The following is an 18,503-nucleotide window of genomic DNA, read 5'->3' on the forward strand; positions in this document are numbered from 1 at the left end:
ACCAGGATGTCGGTCCAGGTCACCCAATTGTGCTGTGTTAAATCATAAGGAGAAACCCTTAGCAGACTCATAGCCCTGGAAGCGCTGTTAGAATGGGGTGCCACTACCTAAACTTCTAATACACACCAGGGAATAGGGCTGTGAGGGAGCTGTGTAACCGTGGGGCCAGGCAACTGTGCCATGATGAAAGGACTAATTTACCACATGTCATCATGACCAGCGCTTAAGCATCTTTTACACTTGGCAACACTCTAAATGCTATATGAGGCAAGTTGGTCATATTCTCTTTCCTCTCAGTGCTTATATGATAGTTACGCAGACAACATAACTCAATGCAATTATCTGATAGGAGGTGGCGGGAATCCTACTGACTACATAAGATTGACAGGTTAAGTAATAACCAACTATGACTCCAGAGAATTTTTTAAAATCTTATCAAGCACCCTTCCTTCGTATTATCAACTTTGGTGCCCTGGATTAGTGGATTTCATTTTGGCCAATATAATACAGGAGCGAGTTTTGATGGAATAAGCAGTTTGGGGTGTTTTTCTTCTCTAGCAATTTAGAGAAAACTTAGTTTAGCAGGCAATAAAATATCTTTAGGACAGGAGAAATGAGTCAGGAGTATAAACAGTCATATACTGGCAAAGGAGAAAAGGTCTTTTTATAGAGACAGGAGATATTGCTTTTAATTAACCCTTGGCTGCTTTAACTATAATAAAAGAGTATGATTCTGGAATATCATTTCGTGTGAAGTAGGTACTTAAATCTGTGCCTCCAATGGCCTGGTTATTTGACATGTATATTGACCTGTTATATAGCACTGTGCTGGTCTCCCCAAATAAGGCCCAAGAGTCTTGCTCCCGGGCGCCGAGGTTCTCTTGGGGGCAGAGAATAGTTACTGCATCAGTTAACGACTTTCCAGTTAGTTCCTTTCCGTGAGCTCCCAGGGCTGCAGATGCTGTCAGCATTTTTCACCTCCATGCTCAGTCGTCAATCATCTTTGCAAAGAAACAGATGGAAGGGGATGTGGGGAAAGTTGACATCCCATTAGAAAATGTTTTCCAAAAGCACAGTAGTTGGTGGTTAGGCCAACCTGGTGGAAAAGGTTAAATAGTAACGATGGTGTTAAGAGACGGCAATTTAATTTTCAACTCTAGGGAGCTGGTGCTCATGGGCTTTCAAGACACACAGTCAAGTTCTGAATCAGTTTTGCCACCTATCGGCTATGAGTCCCTTAGGCACATAATTTAGTTTCCCTATGCCTCACTTTTCTCAGTTATAAAATGGGAATAATAATTATAATAATAGCACCTATGTTACAGAGTTGTTGTGAGAATTCCTTAAGGTAAGCTTGCTAGTGCTCAGCTCAGTGTCTGTCAAATAGTAAACGCTCAACTAATTTTAGTTGTTATTTTTGATATTGCTATTATCATTATCATTATTTTTGGTATTCCCTAGTTGCCATTTTCATTCCAAAAATATATCCCCTTCAACAGAACCCTAAAGCACCCTCTCTTAGAGAAACCAGGTCCAGACAGTGGATCTTGGACTTTTTAGGTATCCAACAGCTTGATCATGATGGAGCAGTGAGATAGGCACTCCTGTGCGAGTAATCACAGGGCAGCAGGCTCTGTGCTCTGGCCCTCCGCTGGCCTTTAGTTATCTGAAGTGTGAGCTTGAAGTGCTGTTACACTTAGAAGGAACGAGCAAAACTCAGAGCTCACTGGCATTTCAATGCTAGTGGGTAGATGAAAAACATGGGGCTACAGCTGCCACCTCCTGCAACAGAGGTCTAAAGGACTAGATATCATGGCCCTCAAAGTTGTTGAAATTGAAACTGAGTTATTCTTTCTGCTTGGCCTCCAGCCCACACTGCAGCCTGCCGGCTATCCAACGAACTCTTACCCTCACCCATCAGAGCCTCTTCCTCCCTCTTGCCTTTTTCCTACTCAGCCTAAAGATTTCAAATGAGGAACCCTTTATCAAGACAAATTTGGGAATGCTTTTTAAGGAATCCAGTGTGGTAACTTAAAATAATGTCTATTCTTCTCCTTTGAATTACCCTATAATAAGTCAATGACACATACTCATATCCCAAGAGGCTGTACGTTCACCACGTAAGTAATTTTCTTCTTCTTTTGTGCCTCGTTCCCACCATCGTAGGAAGACTAGAGGGAGGAGGACTCTACCTTCTGGTACCCTCTCATATTTCCAAGCACAGCCAAATTCAGTGTGTTCAGCAAAAGGCATGTATTAAGGGTTGCAGTCTCCACCAATTCTTATCCTGTGTACCATGGCATAAAAAAACACTGCCTTTCTTTGTCAATCAGTTTCCAAATTTATTCATAGCAGTTGGAAAGATAGTAAAACCAATCATTGCAGATAACTTAGTTTGGATTTATGTCCTCTTAATTCTCTGAGTACACTGGGTTCTGTTCTAAAATCTCATGGGGCCAGTTCATACTTATCTTTCTCAATAGTCACTCTCTCATATACTTCTCAACTTTTTGTTTGAAGGCAGGGTATTTTTTATTTAAAACAAATCAAAAACAAGTGTGCTTTAAAGATGGAAAGTTGGTCCAGTTGATCTGGGATTTAGAATGCAAATTAGATAAAGCCATCATTGACAGAAATGCAACACATACCTCTTTTCTAAATTTGGTTTGTCCTAAAATTGCAAAAGGCTTTCAAGTTTATAGCGTCATCTTTTATTAAGTACATTGTGTTGTGCTGGTGGCTAAAAAAGAAAGGTTTTTTTTAGATTGCTTCTCTTTTTTATTTTGAAACATTAAGAAGAACATGAGGCTGAAATTTATACTTTTGTACGTCAAAAACTATTGAACACTGGCAATTTCATGTGAGCAAATTAAATCAAATAAAATGACACCCATATTCTACTTCTCCTAAATAATAACTGTTAATATTTTTGTCATAGTGGCTTCCACTCACTTTTTAAATGAAATAAACCATTACAGATCAAGCTAACGTCTCCTTTATAACCACCCAGCTCCATGGCACTCTCTCTCCAAAAGCAGTGTTATCTGAGTTTTATTGGGAGTACAGTCATTTCACATACATGTACCAAGATGTAGATCTGTCCTGATTAATGTTTTCCTGCTCTTTTGTTCTTTAAATCTTGATTGTCCTGTCCTCTCCTCTTGTTGTAAAGGAGGAAAGGGGATAGCTTTTGATCATCTTCCTCCTTTTAACAAAATTTCACCCTTACTGTTTTCCTCTCTCTTTTCCTGAAAATTTATAAAGTATCTTATAAAACCTAAACCTTCTTTGAATACAAAGAAGCTCTAACTCCTAACTCTATGGCGCAATGGAGGGCAGTTCAAGCAGAAACAACCCAGAGAAAATGAAAATTCTCATTTTTTTCTTTTATCTTCAACCTCCTCTTTTCTTTTGTTTGTTTGTTTCGAGGAAGATTAGCCCTGAGCTAACTACTGCCAATCCTCCTCTTTTTGCTAAGGAAGACTGGCCCTGAGCTAACATCCGTACCCCATCTTCCTCCAGTTTATATGTGGGACGCCTACCACAGCATGGCTTGCCAAGCGGTGCCATGTCCGCACCCGGGATGTGAACCGAGAAAACCCAGGCCTCTGGGAAGCAGAACTGCAAACTTAACCGCTGCGCCACTGGACGGGCCCCCAACCTCCTCTTAATCTCGACTTTTGTGTCTACCAAAAGGAAAATGCATTTTCTTTTAGATACATCTCTTCTTCTTTAGTCAGTGAGTCTCTGTCATGATGTTAATAAAATAGTGACATGACCAAATACAGGAAGAATGAAATGAAATGGGCACTAGGATGCCTAGTGAGACCAACTCAGAAAGGCAAAAATTCTCTTTCCCACAGTTCCAACCAGAACGGCAATGCAAGCAAAGACAGAGCAGTAAGACTCAATGTTTTGAAGAATAAAAGTTGGAAAGAACACTGTCCTTGGCCCAAGTTCCTGTATTTGATCCTAATGATTATTGGAAGTCCTTTGCAAATTCTTTTTCATAAGATTCATTTATTTGAAGTAGCATCATATCAACTTCTTCCCCAGACTAAATAATTAGAATTTCTTTACCCCACTCTCAATCAATGTCAAAGTTATAATATATACAAGATTTTAGAGCTTCTTTGTTCAAATCCTGAATTAATTTATGTACTCATATTTTGAATCTTAACTGAGCTAATCTCTACAATATTTTAATTGAGTGGTAAAGTCCAGTGTTGTGACTATGGCTACTTGAGTGTTGAATAATTATTTTCCAGTATGCATCCCTTCTTTGTTAGTTTACTTTTTTCTTACCACATTTGTATTGCAGCCTTGCTCACATTAATAAATGTGCTATAAGGATATTATAATGGCTTTTAGCAAAGAGAGATTCTGCATGAAATATTTTTATGACTTCTCAATATGGCAAATTTAGGCATTAAAGTAAATCTCTGTCACAATTAATGTTTAATCTGGATTTTTGTAATACTAATAAACATACATTAGACTGTATTTATTTATATAAATGCCACTTTTCCTAGGGTTTACAGTCAGTGTGGTACAACTCAATGTACTGACAGTCCTATACCTTTCCTAACTGTTGGTTATTCTTCTGTCTCCTGGCTGTTGTTCCCATTGAGCTTCCTTGAACAAAATACTCCATCTTTCTGTTGCAGTTGATGAAGTCTAGAATGCTCAACAACAACTAATGGTTCAAAAGGCATTGACGGTCTAGAACCCTGAGCAAAATTTGATCCATAGTGACGTATCTTTCTTCAGGCTAGATCTGCTGGTTTAATAACTACTGTCTCTGTAACTTTACCTTCTCCATCTTCATTGAAGGTTCTTGTTTTTTAACTTTAATGTAAGTCATCCAGACTGTTTTGAAAAACCTGCAGGCTCTAGAAAATATACTGGTAAAAATAAGTGCATAAAGAATATGATCCAATTTAAATATAACATTAAAATAAAAAGATCTCATACAGCATCTAGTATTGTGTAATAGAAATATAATATGTGCCACATATGTAATTTAAAATTTTATAGTAGCCAATTTAAAAAAGAAATAGGTAAAGTTAATTTTAATAATATATTTTATTTAATGCAGTGAATCCAAAATATTATTTCAATATGCAATCAATATAAAAGTATTAATGAGATATTTTACATTATTTTTTCCATACTAAGGCTTTGAAATCCAGTGTGAATTTTGCTTTTCCAGCATATCTCGATGTGGATCAGCCACCTTTCAAATGCTCAATAGCAATATGTGGGTAAGGGCTGTCATAGTGGGCAGTGATGACCTAGACAATTTCCTTATTCTTATAAATGTAGAACCTACATCAAGAGAGGACAAATGACCCAGGGTATTAGCTGATCAATGCCAGAGCTGGATCTAAACTCAATACTCTGGCTCCAGTCAGCGTTCTTTTAGCTCTGTTGTAGAACAAACACAGTGGGAGAATTAGGTCAGGGGCTTCACTGAGATTGTGAGCATTCATTTAAGATGACAAAAATTGGGGCTGACCTGGTTATATAGTGGTTAAGTTTGTGCACTCTGCTTCAGCGGCCCGGGGTTTGCTGGTTTGGATCCTGGGTGTGGACCTACACACCACTCAACAAGACACGCTGTGGCAGCGTCCCGCATACAAAACGGAAGAAGATTGGCACAGATGTTAGCTCAGGGACAATGTTCCTCACCAAAACAATAATAAAAATCAACTTTGGATCACTACCTACTGTATTCCAGATACCGAATTCAGCACTTTCTTATGACTACTTAAAACAGCCTTCCAGGAGAGAGATTTTTATCCTGTTTTCAGAATAACATATCAAACCTCAGAGATAATCAATTACCTCCAAAGTGGCCAAGCTTAGATTTGAAACCAGTTTGACATCTTTTCTCTTCAGTCCAACATCCTCTAAGACTGCAACTCCAAGCTTGGTTGGCAACCAGCAGCATCCATGTCACCTGGGAGTTTGTTAGAAATGCAAAATCTTGAGCCTTATTCCAGACCTACACACTGCATTTTATCAAGATCCCAAGCAGTTTGTAAGAAATCTAAGACAATGCAACAAAATACCAAATCTTCCATGAATTGAAAGAATTTCCTAGGAAAATAGTAGATTTGTGCCTGACAGGTACATGGTAGATAATCAGAAATACCTCTTGGATTGATTTGAAATAAACAAAGAAAAGAGCTAGATTGGACCTTTAAAGAAAGAGAGAAACGAACGGAATTTTTAGTTAAAATTGAGTTTCCGGAACTCAAATCTTGAAATTATATAACGTGTCATCTAACACCACAACACCTGCCTCCTTCTCTCTCAACCTCTTCTGTTCTTCCTGCGCCATAGGTATATGAACCTTTGTTCCCACCAAATGAGTGAAAGGGAAATGTTAATTTATTTGAATGGGAATATGTCAACCTTATACAACAAAAAGTGGTGCAAGGGTATTTTGACCACACACAAAAAGCAAGGAATGGGCCTAATAGAATTATCAAGATGTGGTAGTTCATGGCACGATTTGCAGCTCTCCAGGATGTGGTTCCCAAGAGTGCTGTCCATTTCTTGAAATTGGGCTCTAGATTAGAGTTCCTTGGTCATCCTAAAGGTAACTCTCGCCTTTGAGTGAAAGGTTGATTGTGTATTTATCCTGAACTTTTTCAATCACATTTTCAGTATTTTCCTCATGTGCCATGATGCCCTCAGCTCTTTCTTTCATTCAGCATGAGGCAGTTCATTAAGCAGGTGTTAACACGCCTAGCCATTCTGTGTGGAAAGTGAATAATGTGAGCAGCACAGGTCCCCTCCAAAGGGTTGAATCTGCATGAACCCTGTTTAGTGAGGTGTGTTTCCCTCTTTCCCAGTTCTTAACCCAGTGGGGCATTGCTGGCTATTTGTGTCCTTTAGAAAACAACAGCAGTGTGATGTGTAATAGCAGGGCATCTAACCAATATTTCATTGTGCTGTACAGGGACCACGCAAGCTGTGTGTTAAAGAGATGAACAGTGGCATGGCAAAAAAGCAGGCCTGGCTTATAAAGAACAAAATTAAGGCTTTTTATGCTGCAGTGGCAGCAGATTGTTTCCGAGATGGTGTCCGAAGTCTCCTTCAGGTAAGGCTGGCATTGAGGGAATGAGTACGGAGGCAAAGGCAATTAGCACTCCATGTTAATAAAGCTCCTGAAGTGAACGGCTCTAGTTAGGCAGTCCAGCGTCAGAGATCAATGCAGATGATTAAGGGATTCATTTTGAATTCCTAGGAATCAGGCAAAGCTAAAACAAGAGCGGAAAGGTTCTATTACAATGAACTGTGAGTGATACACTGAAAATGGAAAATAAAGTTGCCTTTGGCCACCAGCATACATTCTGTCCCCGTACTTATTGAAATGCAAATTTGTTCTGATGGTTGGCGACATTCAGGATCCTATTAAAACCTCAAACTATTTTTGCATCTCATATTGCACATGGCAATGCTCAAGTCAGGCATTCTTTTCCTTTTTTCTTTTGCAAATGGTGTGAGGGCGGCTGCAAGACTCGACTCAATAAACCTGTGATTATCTGGGCGACAAATGCCCATCCTCCTAAATTACTTCCAGAATGTTAAATATAATGTAATAATCTCTGTGGTTCAACATGAAAGCCCACAGTTCTCCCATCTTTTCTCCCTTCTTCTTTCCTTCTTCCTCCCCTTCTATAGTAAGCACACAGAATCCTTCCCTAGTTCTGATCTTCGTAATTTAGAGTGCCCGAGAATTCTTAAAACAATCCAGGAGACCCTCAGAAATGGTAGGGCTTGGCTTTGTAATCATTTGGCTTTAATATGGTTGAGAAGTCCTGATTCTATGTACTACACCGGATGATGCATTTAGCTTTCACAGTTGCTATATACAGGTTATGTAAAAATTCAGGACTGCATCCAAGTAACTCTGATGTTTATGTAGGTGGGAAAGGAAAAATATTGATTAAGCTGTAATATTTTGGAGATTAAGAGTATTTGATTCATTACTGTCTCTAATATCCCCAAAGAACACTATCAAAGTAGCTGCACACGCAGAGAAATCATTTCTGAAAGACCTATTACCTCCAATGAGCCTCTTTTCATCTGTCATTAATTTTCTAAACCATGGAAATGCGTGTCATTGCAAGATGCTGATTTTTCTTTCAGTAGTCAGTTACTTTTCAGTAGCTCTTTGGTTAAATACGTTGGGAAGATTACAAGTTTAATGTAAAATTATCATGGGACATTGGTAAAATAATAAAATTTTCAACTAGGAATGGGAGGACAGATATAGAATAAGAGCAGGGAGAGAAAAAACATAGGTATAGAAAACAATTCTTATATTAATCCAAAAGAAATTGTAAAAAAAATTTGACAACGCATGAAGCTTGAATTTCTCCAAAGAAAAGTGGAGGACAGGAGTGTCATGACAAAAGGGCAGGACAGAGTGGTCTTAAAGGGGAGCATTGACAGTTGCACCATTTTGGATAAAGGCTTCTTTGCATCTAAGAAGTTATGGTATGAATGACCACATCCTCAAACCGTAGTCATAGGAAAGACTGCATCCACACTGCCGTGTATCTGCCGACAGCAAAATGACAGCTCTAAAGAGCTGTTTTCTGCTATCTGTGCACTTCTAAGAGCAATACACCAAATGTAGTGGAGGCAAAGTTTATTTCAGGAACCCTCCATCAATACCTGTCTCCTACTTGCTACTGTCCCCTCTAAAATGTCTGACTCTGGTCATTTGTTTCACTATTCCTATGACCCAGGATATCTTTCCTTCACTCCCACTGCTCTCCTTATCTTTACTTGTCAATATCTAACCAACCTGAAAGATCCAGAACAAATGCCACTTCTCCCATGAAGCTGTCCATGAATCCTCATCTGAAATTCAAGTTTTCTTCCTTTATGCTTTCATATGAGCTCCTATGAGTACTGCATTTGTACTTTAATTAAAATTATTTGTGTATATTTTGTCTCCTTTGCCTTATTCTAAGCTCCCTAAGGCCAGAGAATATGCCTCACTACTCTCCCACAGCACCTAACATAGCACCTTGCAATCAATAGGTGCTCGATAATATTGCCGAATTAAATTTAATTAACTGGAAGCCATATCCTGTCATCTAATGGGGATGGGGGCATGAAACTTCTGACATGGAAGATGGCTATTAATGATACTGTCATGTAGGATTAGGTTCTGGAAACATAGCTCAGTTACTCTTCAATAAATAATATAAGGAGAAGTTCCAGTGATCCTTGTATATAAGAATTTTCCAAACATGGATTTTATTGCTAATGACATTATGGATATAACAGTTGGAAATGAGCTCTGAACCGCTAAGTTACAACACGTATGCCAACAGTTAAACCAACCCTCACTTGATTTTAAATTATTGAACCATTTTAATGAGTATGTCAGAAGAAATGCAAATGACTGCTAATTTAGAAAAGCTACATTTCTGTCATCTAAAATCCATTTATGGCTGAGATGATTTAGAACTAATCTTTCTATTTTATGCTTGGGTACGGGCATGAAGGACATGCACGAAAATGTAATCTAATCTTCAGGAGCTTCAGAACATTACTTCAGTGCTCTTCTGGACATTATTTCTCATTTGCAGTGGTGGTTTCCCAGTATGGTAAGGATTGCCTGTGTGTTTCTCTCCTCTGTTTAGGCCTCGGGCTTAGGACGAATGAAACCAAACACTCTGGTGATTGGATATAAAAAAAACTGGAGGAAAGCTCCCTTGACAGAGATTGAAAACTACGTGGGAATCATACAGTAAGTGACGGCTTTCAAGACGTGTTTGTGTTTATAAAGCATTAACCAGGGCAGTACATAACTGACACTGCTGTACCAGATTAAATTGCCTGGATAGAGGATATTCCCCTGTACTCTGAATTCTAACAAAGTGAAAAAACACTGCCAGTAATAGAACTTGAGGGAATCAGAGTGTCGGGGGTTGGGGAGGCGGACAACTTGGTGTCAAAGAAAGAGGGGTAAATATTAAGAGTTCAACCTTAAAACCTATCTATAAGATTAAAAGCAGATGACAGCTGGGTAAGGAAGGAATTGTTCTTTCAAAACATGTGGAATCTTGGGTTGGCTGGTATGCCCAATTCAGTCATTGTCATCTCCTGAGCCTTGGCTAACGTGGTCGCTAGCCCAGAGCCTCGAATCTCCCTTTGCTGGTATGAGGATCCCATATTCCAGGTGCCTCTGACATGTAGCAGTGTTGATTTATGCACAGAAAGTGAGTTTTAAGTGGTACATGACATCTAATAGCTAAATATTGGAAAAGTCTTGGGATGGGATAATAATGGTAGTCTTTAAAGGACTCGTAGGCACCAGGCTAACATCCTTAAGGTGAATTATCCCATTTAATTCTCCCATTTAAAGAAGGCTTTGGAGTGAGTGCTATTGCTGTTCCCAATTTACAAGACACAGATATTAAAAACTAAGTAACATGCAGAAAACGACAGAGTTTTGTAAGTGACGGAGCTGGAATTCCCAGGACCATCCAAATTCAAAGTTTGAACTTCTGACCACAATGCTATGCTGCCTCCAAAAGCACATACATACCCAAAGTATTACCTGCCTTGAGTCCTTCTGAATAAGAGGAAATAAATTCTACGCTCTCGGAGAGGCACAGAGTATCCTCAGTGATCATTTTAGAAAATGGAGCATTTCTTCCAGGCTTGAAAATACTTAACCAGAATTGTCTCAAGGGGAGCAATGTTAGCTAAGTCCATTTGGGGGAGATTTAGGGAACATAACGAAAGCATTCTAATATTACTTCTATTGATTGAAAAGAAGCATAAGAAAATAATCTTTTCATCTTCTGAAATTGTATACATTACTGAACAAACAGAAATTCACTTAACAGTCTTCCCAGCGTAGGAAACCTATATGTTAAGTGCATTCTCCTGAATTGTGCTCCCCAAGCATCCAGAGCCTGGATGCCACATGCTGCCATCTGGCTCCTGCTGTGCTTTCAGTTCAGGAGGTGAAGGCTAAACCAGGTGATCTGGGTCAGAATTTTGCCAAGCTCAGCAGACAGCGTTTTAATATATTTAGAATCACAGTCAGCTGCTGACCAGACCTTCTTGGAAATGGATTAGATTTGCTGTCTCTTATTCAGATTCTTCAGTAAAATTTCATCTTTACCTTTGGGGAAAAAAGAGGTGGAGGGGGAAAAAATTCACCTTCACCTTTGGGAAAAAATAGGGGTGGTGCAAATAGAAAGAAATATGTAACTCTTCAGAGAGTCCGTTATTTGGCACAAAATTACCTAGGATCGTCTCCCAACCTCCCCACCATCCCAAACATTCTAGAAATCCAAAGAGACCAAGATAATCAAACTCAGTAACATGGATTTGAGGAGACTTCTGGCTTTTATACCAAATTGATAATTGGTCTTCTTGGTAATAAATTTCAATGTTAAGGTGGCTCAAATTTGTACTAGTATAAAACTTAGCTGGCTTGGTAAAGTTAAATGACTTTACTGCCATAACGATGGGGTCAATACAGAAGGAAGACAGTCATAACAACTGTACTGTATTTCTCTTTCTGAATTTTTTGTTTTGTTTTGTTTTATGACTTAAAGCAAAGCACAGTATTATTGTTAATGTAGGGGTGTTATTACAATGGTATAGTATTTACCATTTTCCTTTGAATAAAATATTTTAGGGGTTGGCCCGGTGGCGCAGCAGTTAAGTTCGCACGTTCTGCTTCGGCGGCCCGGGGTTCGCTGGTTTGGATCCCAGGTGCGGACATGGTACTGCTTGGCATGCCATGCTGTGGTAGGCATCCCACATACAAAGTAGAGGAAGATGAGCATGGATGTTAGCTCAGGGCCAGTCTTCCTCAACAAAAAAGAGGAGGACTGGCAGTAGTTAGCTCAGGGCTAATCTTCCTCAAAAAAAAAAAAAAATTTTACATATCTGTAATATTCTTGAGTATGGTTTAATTTTAATTAGAATCTGTATTAGTTTTGCTGGCTGCCATAGCAAATTACCTCCAAGTTAGTGGCTTAAAACAACACAAATTTATTAGCTTGCAGTTATGTGGGTTAAAAGTCTGACACCAACTCACTGGGCTAAAATCAAGGTGTGGGTTTGGCTGTATTTCCTTCTGGAGGCTTGGGGAGAGAATTCTGGCCTCACTTTTGCTAGGTTGCAGAGGCTGTCCACTGCTCATGGACCCCTTCCTCCATCTCAAAGCCCCTGATTGATCAAGCTCTTCTCACATCACCTTACTCTGATCTCCTCTCCTTCCTCCCAATTTCACTCTTAAGGACCCTGGTAATTACACTAGGCCCAGGGGGATAATCCAGGATAATCTCCATAATCCCAAGGTCCTACCTAATCATATGCACAGAGTCCCCTTTGTCATATAAAGTAGCATATTCACATGTTGCATGGAATAGAACGTGGATATCTTTGGAGGTCCATTATTCTGCCCGATACAGAATCCAAATATTTTTTTTGTGGAACACATTGTCTACATTTTATATTCAAGGACAATTAGAAACAAGATTTATCAGGAATTTACTTGGTGGTAACTTTTACGACAATGCATCTATTTTGTTAAATGAAGATCACTATGGTTTGAATTTTGAATAGATATTCATATAACATTGAACTTATTTAAATCGTTATTTGAAAATCCAGGTTTACTTTGGCTACTGGAAATGTGTCTGTTGAGGATATATGATGAGACAACCACAAACTGCATTGTTTCTGGGGGAAGGTCACCACCCAACGGAAAGGGGTCCGGGCTTTAGGTCCATGGAAGATTAAACAGAGGAACTCCCAAGAAGAAAATTTTAAATGAACTCAAAGTATTAATTGATTTGGTTCCATACTTAGGGCCAGAGAAAAAATATTCTACAAGAACAGAGATAAAAGAGAGGCTTTCTTTCCCTTCCAGATAATCTAATTCCATTGGGTTGGGTGTGGAGAAGGCACAGCACCCAACTTCAACTGCTTAGGGTTGCCCTGAAACAGTGTTGCCTCAAAGGGTCTGTCCACAGTCAATGGCGAAAGTTCCCTGGAGGAGCTGGGGACATTTTTAAATGGGAACTTATCTCAAAAATGTTGTAGGATTTCTCCTCAAAGCATGGGGAATTTGGCTGATAATTTCAAAGGGTCTTTGCAGCCTGGAAACTCTCTGTTCTAAATATTTCAGTGACTGTTTTGTTTACATAAGAAAACAAGCAATTATTTTAAAATTATGTAACAAGCTCTTAATGAAAATTCTAGTTGATAGTATTATTTGAATAAATTGCTTCCAGAGTAAATGAGCTAGTTACCTTTACCCAGAAAATGTTTTTAACTGGTGTAAAGGGAGAACAAACAAACTAACAGAAAAGGCATCAGTTCTTGGCTATATTCTGAAGTGAATTTTTATCATTTAATTACATTAAAATCCTAGAAGCAATTTAATATTAGTCCAAAGCTTGAGGATTAAAGAAGTCATTTAATCACTAACCACTTTTCTTCCACTTTCAGTGATGCCTTTGATTTTGAGATTGGTGTGGTCATAGTCAGAATCAGCCAAGGGTTTGACATCTCTCAAGTTCTTCAGGTGCAAGGTATGTACTTTCTTTATTCAACCAACAAATATTTACTGAGCACCTGCTGCATGCCTGGCATTGTTCTAAAGGGGGGGAATGGAGCAGTGCACAGTGCAGACCAAGCCCCCTAACGATAGAGCTTCTGTTCTTTTGCTGACCTGAGGTGTGCACGCTCCCCCAGTGTTGTCCCCATTGCTAACACAAGTGGCCTTTGTCCTCCTAATCAGAAATATAGAATGATCCAGGGCAGTCATCAGTTATTCTTCTTATCACAAAAACACAAAGCCAGCATCACTGAAAAGAAACAGCTTTGGTAAACTGAACTGCTGAATTAATTTCTGCAAGATGTTTCAGAAAATGAAGATTAATTCTTTCCTTGGAAAACTATGTATTTTGTTTTTAAGAGACTATGATCTGGTTTGCAGCTAACGTGGAAATGAGTCTGAATTATCATGCTGTGAATCACTAATCTAAGTCGGAGGCAGAAACACTAATTCAGATGAGTGGCTGTGTTTTTTCCCTATAGAGGATTTAGTATACTTGTTTAGTCTTAGAGTTGAAACACACCCTCTTGTGTATAAAATAAAAGACACATCTAAAGAGTCACTGATATACTAGGACAGGACTTATGGCTTTAGCTGAACTTCACAATAGAGTCCACTGACAACATGACACTAGAACAAAAGGATATAATTGGGTACGTCTTATGTACCAAGCATGGCATAGGTGTCAGTGCCGGATAGACGAAGACTAATAAGAGTCTGTCTGTATCCTCAAGAGACTCACAGCCTAGTAATGGAAATGGGCATATTATTAGTGTAATAATAGGTATATCAATAGGGCCTCATGGGAATGAGAGAAGGGGCGTTGAACTCCAAGAAGCTTTCCTGGAGGAAATGACCTTTGGTTTGAGATCTAGTGGATGAGTAGGAGTTAACTAGGCAATGTTGGGGGAGAGAAGAATGAGAGAGTTTGGGGAACAGCATTCCTGGGAAAGAGGAGAGCGTTAGCAAAGATGTGAAGACGTGGGAATACAGAGGAATGGGATGTAGGGGCAACCAACACTAATGTGAAATTAGTGTTACTGAAGTGAAAGGTATGAAGCAGACAGTTGTGAAATACGAGGCTGCTGATATAACAGCCTGATTTTAAAAGCCTCATTTGTCATGTTAAAAAGTGTAGACCATATTCTATAGACAATGAGGAGCCGATGAAGAGATTTAAATGAGGGAGTAATATGGTCGTGTTTGGGTTTTAGATCTTATACTCTTTCAGTTACACAGGGCATGGACTCAAAGAGGACCAGAATGGAAATAGAGAGACAAATCAATAAGATTTTATAATAATCAAAGCAAGAGAAGGTGACAGCCTGAACTAGAGCTAGGGATGGAGAGAAAAGGACAGAAGTAATTTGGAGGTAGGAAAAGCAGCATTTGGGGGTTGGTTGGATGTGTGGAATATGGGAGAGGGAGGAGTCAGCCCTTGGCTGGCTAAATGAATGGTGGGGCTACCAATGGAAATGGGAAGCAGGAGAGGAAGAGTAGGTTTAATGAAGAGATGCCTGGTTCAGTTTTGAACAATCTCCTGTGGGAAATCCTACAGGGAATGTCCAGTAGGCAGTTAGCCAGTCCCGGTCTTAAAGAAGAAATGTGAGCTGGTGATGTAGATTTAGGAGACGTTATGGGTCAAATTGTATCCCCCTAAAATTCATATGCTGAAGTCCTAACTTCCAAAGGTGTTTGGAGAGAGGGTCTTTAAAGAAGTAAGTAAGGTAAAATGAGATCACTAGAGTGGGCCCTAATCCAATGTGACTGGTGTCCTTATAAAAAGAGGAGATCAAGACACAGACAAGCACAGAGGAAAGGGAGAAGATGGCCATCTACAAGCCAAAGAGACAGGCCTCAGAATGAACCAACCCTGCCAACACCTTGATCTTGGACTTCTAGTCTCCAGAACTCTGAGAAAATAAGTTTCTGTTGTTTAAGCCACCCCGTCTGTGATATATGTTCTGGCCGCCCTACCAAACTAATACAGGAGGCATCATGGTTAAGGCGAAAATTGGAACCATGACGCTGGAAAATATAACCCAAAGAGTGTGTGTAGTCAAGAGCCTCAAGGCACAGGAATAGGGCCCCAAAGAAGGAGCAGGGAGGGAGTGGTCGGAAAGGAAAAGGAACCAGGAGTCTGTGGTGTCGTGGAGGCCGTGGGAGCAGAGTGCTCAAAATGAGAAGAATTATCGACAGTATCAAATACAGCAGAGAATACCAGTAAGCTTGTGAATGACATGTAATTGACATGGCACAGACAGTCTTAGTGAGAATGATTTCTGTTGAGCAGTATTGACAGAATCCAGATTGCAGTAGGTTGAGGAAAGAATAGAGATGATGAAGCAGAGAATGTGGATGTGGCCAACTATTATGAGAAGTCTGGATGCCAAGGAGAGGAATGAAATTGAGGAGATTTACTATATGGAGAGCTATAGACCTTGAAAAGGGAGAGAGAGGCTTGTTTCCGCACTGAGGAAATGGGCCCAAGAGAGTGGGAAAGATTGAAGATGAAGGTAAAAAAGGGAAGACCCATGGAGTAAGATCCTGGAGGAACAAGAAGAACCAAGGAAAGGGCAGGGATGGGAGAGTTGGCCTGAAACAGAAGAAAAATGCTTCATCTTCTGAAATTAGAGCAAAGGAAGTGAGGATTGACGATGAGGTCTGTGGACTTGTAAACGTGGAGCCGTAAACTGAGGCAGATCAGGCACAATAGTCTCAATCCTCTCTCTGAAGTTGGAGCAGTTTCTCTAGTTGTCCAGTTTTTCTTTAGAGGCACTTGGTCTCCAGGGTAGAGGAAGACCAGTGTTTTCTGGGTGAGTTCAGCAGAAAGGAAGGGCCTGTGAGGGATTTGAGAGTAAGATGCCCGATAGGTCCAGGTTCTGTTTCAGCTTGAAGAGATCTACATAACATAGAGAGCAAATGTGTGATCGAAAGACAATTGGTATTTTATGTTCTCATTTTTTAGATGGAAAACATTACAGCACAAAGGGCAGAAAAAATTAAGGTAAAATGTAGAAAGTTAGCAACAGAAGAGGTTTCTTGATTGTTTCCATCATAAGAGAAGGGAACATGAGTGTATTAGGAGGATTTTCTGATGCACCCATTCTGGTGTGTTGAAAAGGAGCAGAAAGAAGAAGAAACTAGAGATCAAGCATTGGCATAGGATAGAGAACCACTATCTGATACAAATACTCTGTGATTATGTATGAAGAACTTTAAAAAGTAAAACTGAGAGTAGAACCCATCCTATGCAAAATTGTAGCATAAAGGTTAGTTTTGGTGCTTTCAGCCTTCCTTTTTTATGCCCCCTTTCTCTTTTATTTGACCTTTTATATCTCCCGATCAGATATACTAATTCCCACTTGGTGTTAATGGTTAATTTGTATTCCTTCCTGGTATAACATAATACATTAATAGTAACAATAGCTAACATCTTTGAGCACTTATTATGTGCCATATATTAAGCTTCATGTTCACATTATGACATTTATCATCCCAACTACCCTGTGAGGAAGGTACTGTCATTGTCCCCATTTTACAGGTAATAAAATGGAAGCTTACCCAAGATTCACAAGGCTAGTAATTGGTAGAGCTGAGATTCAAACCTGTGTCTGTTTGAAGCCACTCTTCTACCATTTAAAAAGGAGAGCTTGAGAGGACAATGACTTGCATAATGAAAGGCAATGGTGAAATCTGAGATATGGGAATGAAACAGGCTATTTTTATCCATTCCTTTAAAAACTCAACATACGGCCTGCCTGTCTACAGTATAGATGTGACACTGAGACAATGACAAGAACCTCGTATTAAGAAACCTGTTCTGTTGCTAACTTTCCACATTTTGCTTTAACTTCTTTTGCCTTTTGTGCTGTAATGTTTTTCCATCTCAAAAATGAGAATACAAAATATAATTTGTATTTAGATTACACATTTGCTTTGTACATTGTGTTGATCTCTTCAAGATGAAGGATGTGATGTGGCTGAGAACTATTACTTCCACCCCTCGCTGCCCCATCCGCCAAATGCACCATCAATTTAGTTCTATAAAGCAATGCAGCAAGCAAATTCTGTGTTATTTCTGAAAGAATCCTGGCAGTGAACTGCATCCCCTTTTAATTTCCCAAGGGATGTATCCAATTTATATCAACTTTGATGTTTGAAATATTTCTGCCTCTTCGTCAAGAAAGGGAAAATACAGTGGGATGCTAATAAAATAATTATAAGTACCAATTATCTAGAGTAAACAGAAAACAATATTGCACAAATACATGAAGAACATGCAGAAAAACAACAGCGTGATGATAGAAATTAACTTTCCGCCACATTCCCATGCATTGTTTTGAAGTTCATGTAATTTATGACACAACCCTCATATTAGATTTTGAATTGGAAGAAATAAGCTTCTGTTTCATTATATTATACTGTAATATGGAGCTTAATAAGAGCCAGATAAATCTTAAGCATTGCATTACAACTGTGTTAATGATTATCGTCACAGCTTTTCCAACACAGGCACCACAGTGTCATCACAGATTATAATGTAAAGGAAATATTAGCAATTCAGAGTGCCCATATACTGTAGTTAATAAAGCAGTGAATAGAAATCAGCTTTATAGGTAATTTACCAGCTAAGGACAATTATTTCTATACTGTGTCACAGGCTTATGTGAGGAGAATAACTTTTTATATAAAGAAGATCGATGCTCATAACATTCTAACTTGTATACTGCAGCAATTCATCCAATATTGACGGCTGATAGTTTTTCTTAATAAATTAATTTATTGCCTGACAACACAAAAGACGCAGTATTTCATATTGTTGACTTCCCAGGGGTATTTAGCAAGTTTGCCAACTACAATAAAGAGTCCAAATTGTACT

General features: G+C 39.1%; 1 protein-coding gene across 3 annotated transcripts in view; it reads left to right on the forward strand.

The window, feature by feature from the left end:
- Positions 1–18,503, forward strand: part of SLC12A1 (solute carrier family 12 member 1) — an 84,533-nt gene that overhangs the window by 44,032 nt on the left and 21,998 nt on the right. For all 3 annotated transcript variants that reach the window (XM_046654228.1, XM_046654229.1, XM_046654231.1), the window contains 3 exons: positions 6,971–7,111; positions 9,675–9,781; positions 13,513–13,595. In XM_046654228.1, the coding sequence (XP_046510184.1) occupies positions 6,971–7,111; positions 9,675–9,781; positions 13,513–13,595 (331 nt within the window). The remainder of the gene's footprint in view (positions 1–6,970; positions 7,112–9,674; positions 9,782–13,512; positions 13,596–18,503) is intronic.

Source organism: Equus quagga, chromosome 2, assembly GCF_021613505.1.
Source record: "Equus quagga isolate Etosha38 chromosome 2, UCLA_HA_Equagga_1.0, whole genome shotgun sequence".
In the NCBI taxonomy this organism is placed as follows: Eukaryota; Metazoa; Chordata; class Mammalia; order Perissodactyla; family Equidae; genus Equus; species Equus quagga.